General features: G+C 44.1%; 1 protein-coding gene across 1 annotated transcript; it reads left to right on the forward strand.

The window, feature by feature from the left end:
* Positions 1 to 1,871: 1,871 nt before the first annotated feature.
* Positions 1,872 to 3,162, forward strand: LOC144714880 (protein EXORDIUM-like 5). The gene has a single exon (XM_078589682.1). It carries the CDS (start codon positions 1,945 to 1,947, stop codon positions 2,935 to 2,937), a length of 993 nt encoding a protein of 330 aa, XP_078445808.1. The 5' UTR covers positions 1,872 to 1,944; the 3' UTR covers positions 2,938 to 3,162.
* Positions 3,163 to 4,124: the final 962 nt, after the last annotated feature.

The raw sequence follows: 4,124 nt of genomic DNA on the forward strand, positions 1-4,124 counted from the left end.
GGGGGCACCCTCATTAGATCCACATTTGATAAATTTGAATTCCAACCCATTTATTTTAATCTTCTTCCTATCTATTACTTTCGATGTGACTGGATGGAGACAAAATTGGAAGCTTAGTCTGAGAAAATAAAAAGGGGCCAGAGTTCAAAATCATTAAAAGATGAAAAATTCGAGTAATAAATCACATATTTGACCCATGCAAGGCTGATGGGGTTGGTTTTCAGATGCATCTTCCATTTCATGCCGCAAAATTGAGTTTGAATAGTTGATCTGACCCACAAACAGTAGCACTTCACCCATAATTAAGTTTGCGTAAGTTTATTGAGTTCATATCATAAGGGAGGTTCATTATGACAATTTGTTTGTTGTTAACATATTTTAATTTTCTGGTTCTCATTTACAAGGACTCCGTATGAATGTGTCAAAGACACTCTTACTCAAATCATATTTTATAATGATTGAGTTTTTTAAGAGTTATTTTAGTTCACTGAAATTACTCTTTATAATATTGGAAAGTTACTCAAATCATATCTATGGGGAAATATCTATTGAGTGATTAATTTATTTACACTATTTAGGTTCATAGAAGGGAACACAATATTAGGGGAAACAGGATGTAAGGGAAGAATATGAGATAGAAAAAATAATGTATCTTTTTGATAAACCTTCTCAAGAAAAATTGGTTGAAGAATCAGGAGTTATCTAACTCCTGGAGTCTGTAATAACTATTCTATATCAGATTTAGATAACGAGAGTAAGACCATTCGAGAATCAAGACAATCATCCCTAGGTCTGTATATTTCTCCCAGACCAGACAGCGCTGGGGATATTTCCAATACGAGGAGAGAGGCATAAAGAGATAATTTATACATAAAGTTTTCATCCCCAAAGGACCTTCTATTCTACATTTGACGTGTTTGTTGCCCCCTTTTTTTTAAGAAGGGTGACCAAGAAAGGCCACTGACCCCTATTTAGCAGTCCAAAGTGAGCTTTCTTGCTTTTTATTGCAATCCTCTCCAAGCGCATTAGATAAACATATTTATGACGCAAGTAAAATACTTGATAATTGACGTCTGAAACTATGTTTAACCATTTTGTGAAAGTGGATTGTAGGAAACAGGCTATGAGTACATGACAGCTAATTTTAAGTCTAAACAAAATGGACGGACAAACAGCCACATAAATTTCGATTGGCAGACAACACCCATGACAGGGTGTTCACCAAGATTCCATAATTTGATAAATTCAAAATAATAAGAATAAAGTAGGAGACCCTCCGGAGTATGTCTGTGAAGTTTTGAAACTCATCGAGCAGGCATTTTAGATCTTTCTGAATCAACAGTAAAAAAAATCAAAGGGACCCATTTACAACAATATAATAAACCACCACAATATACCCAAAAAAAACAGAACCGGTTCATTACACGAACAGACGTAGACCCAAAATCTTAAAAGATTTGGATATAGAGCATACCGCCATTTTTCAAGCAGAAAACAAATAAAAAAACCCATGCAAGACAAACGAGTAATTCTCTCATGCAGAGCTGGGCACCAAGATTCACTCACTCGATTAATCAGACACCCAAATTCAGCCGGGCCCCCGCTAACCCTAACCCTAGCACAAGAGGGCCCCCACCATAAAAGAGAAAAAAAAATCTCACAAGTATCTCCCCCACAAGGGAAACTTACTCCTACGTCTTACCCCACTCTTCTCCCCTCTGTCAGTAAAAGAGAGGAGAAGAGGCATTATGAATAACGCGCCAGAAGAATAGTAGGCCCCCCCCCCCTCTCCCACCCTCTCTCCTCCCAGCTGTCTCCAGCCCCTACCCATTATTCTCTCCTCTCTCCGCTCCCTTTATCTATTATCCTCGTAGACCCAAATTATTTTCACACAACAACAAGAAAAAGAAGAAGAAGAAGAAGAGGAAGAAGAAGAAAACAGCCATGGGAAACGCCCAAGTTTGGTTGTTAACGCTGCTGGGAATTCTCTCCGCGGCGGGGCTCTGCAGCGGAGCTTCAGCGTGGCTTCCCCACCGGCAAGACTTCACCGCCTCGAAGAGATACGAGGGGTCGTCAAGCCTGGTTCAGCTCCGCTACCACATGGGTCCGGTCCTCACCTCGCCCATCAACATCTACTTGATCTGGTACGGCAAGTGGAGCGCGGCCGGGCAGTCCACCATCCGCGGCTTCCTCCGGTCCCTCAGCGACCCAACCGCGACCGCACCGTCGGTGCACCAGTGGTGGGCCACCGCCGCGCTCTACACGGACCAGACCGGCCACAACATCACGAGAACGATCACCGTGGCTCGGGAGGTCTCGGACCCGGGCCAGACCCTCGGCTCGGACCTGACCCGGCTCGACATCCAGCGAGTTATCGCTACGGCGGTCGCCTCCCACCACCTCCCCGTCGACAACCGCAACGGCATCTACCTCGTTCTCACCGCGCCAGAGGTGAAAGTTCAAGACTTTTGCCGGGCCGTCTGCGGGTTTCACTACTTCACCTTCAACTCTATCGTCGGTCACACGCTGCCTTACGCGTGGGTGGGGAATAGCGGTTTACAGTGCCCTCAGCAGTGCGCTTACCCCTTCGCCGTGCCGGCCTACATGACGGGGACGGTCCCGCTGGCGCCGCCCAACGGGGACGTGGGCGTTGACGGGATGGTTAGCGTCATCGGGCACGAGCTCGCGGAGCTGTCGTCCAACCCGCTGGTGAACGCGTGGTACGCCGGGGAGGATCCGACGGCTCCCACGGAGATCGCGGATCTCTGCGAGGGGATTTACGGCTCCGGAGGCGGCGGTGGGTACATGGGTCAGGTCCGGGCCGCCCCCGGGGGGGCCAAGTTTAACGTAAACGGGTCCGGCGGGAGGAGGTTTCTCGTTCAGTGGCTGTGGAGCCCTGTAAGGAATTCTTGCTACGGGCCTAACGCGGTTGATTGAGTTGTTCCGGTGGAGATGATGGAGCAGGATTGGGGTTGCGGGGCTGTGCACCGCCGCCGGTGGAGAAGAAGAAGACGGAGAGGGGTGTGTGGCGCTCGGCCGCTCGCTTGGCAACAGTTTACATGCATGCCAGTGAGATTACAGCTGAAAGGTTGAGCGTTGTCTTGTTATTACGCGTTATAAGTATGAATTTATGACACGGGCGGTGGCTTGGCCTTTTTTTTATACGCACTATTTTTACGATTTTTTTATATAAAGGAGCTTTGATACGGGGAGTCTTTGGGTGGGAGGGATGGTGCGACGTTTCTGTGGGTTTTTTCTTCTGAAACGTTGAGCGTTTTCTGAGAAATGGAAATGATAACGTTTCGGCGAGTTTTTCTTCAGAAATGTTGGGAGTTTCCTATTGGATTATTTCTTTGAAAAAAAAATTAAGAAACTTTGAGATAATGACAGCATTTCTGTGAGTATTTCTGAAACCTTGAGCGATTTCTGAGAGGCAGAAATGGCAACATTTCGGTGAGTTTTTCTTCTCAATGTTGCGAGTTTTCTATGGATTATTTCTTAAAACAAAAAGGTTTAAGAAACTTTTAGATAATGACAGCATTTCTGTGAGTATTTCTGAAACATCGAGCGTTTCTGAGAGGTGGAAATGGCAACGTTTCGGTGAGTTTTTCTTCTGAAGTGTTGAGCGTTTCTATGGATTATTTTTTAGAAAAAAAAAATTAAGAAACTTTGAGATGATGACAGCATCTCTGTGAGTATTTGTGAAACATCGAGCGTTTTCCATGGACTATTTTTGTTAAAAAACAAAAATTTAGAAACTTAGAGGCAATGACTCGTTGAGTGGTAGAAATGATGCAACATTTCTGTGAATTCATTTCTGAAAATATTGGTCGTTTTCCTTTGGGCTGTTATATAAAAAAAAGAAATTAAGAAACTTAGAGATAATGACTCAGTGAGTGGTAGAAATAGTGTCAACATTTCTGTGAGTTTACTTCTGAAACATTGAGCGTTTTTCATTTTAAAAAATAAGAAATTAAGAAACTTAGAGATAATGACTCATTGAGCGGCAGAAATGATGTCAACATTCCTGTGAGTGTACTTCTGAAATACTGAGCGTTTACAGTGGACGATTTTTTCTCAAAAACAATTAAAGAAACTTGGAGACAATGACTCGTAGATCGGTA

Source organism: Wolffia australiana, chromosome 18 (assembly GCF_029677425.1).
Source record: "Wolffia australiana isolate 7733 chromosome 18, ASM2967742v1".
NCBI classification, from domain to species: domain Eukaryota; kingdom Viridiplantae; phylum Streptophyta; class Magnoliopsida; order Alismatales; family Araceae; genus Wolffia; species Wolffia australiana.

Bases quoted from the DNA above. Each gene is read 5' to 3' on its own strand.
- LOC144714880 (XM_078589682.1), top strand. From the start codon at position 1,945: ATGGGAAACGCCCAAGTTTGGTTGTTAACGCTGCTGGGAATTCTCTCC.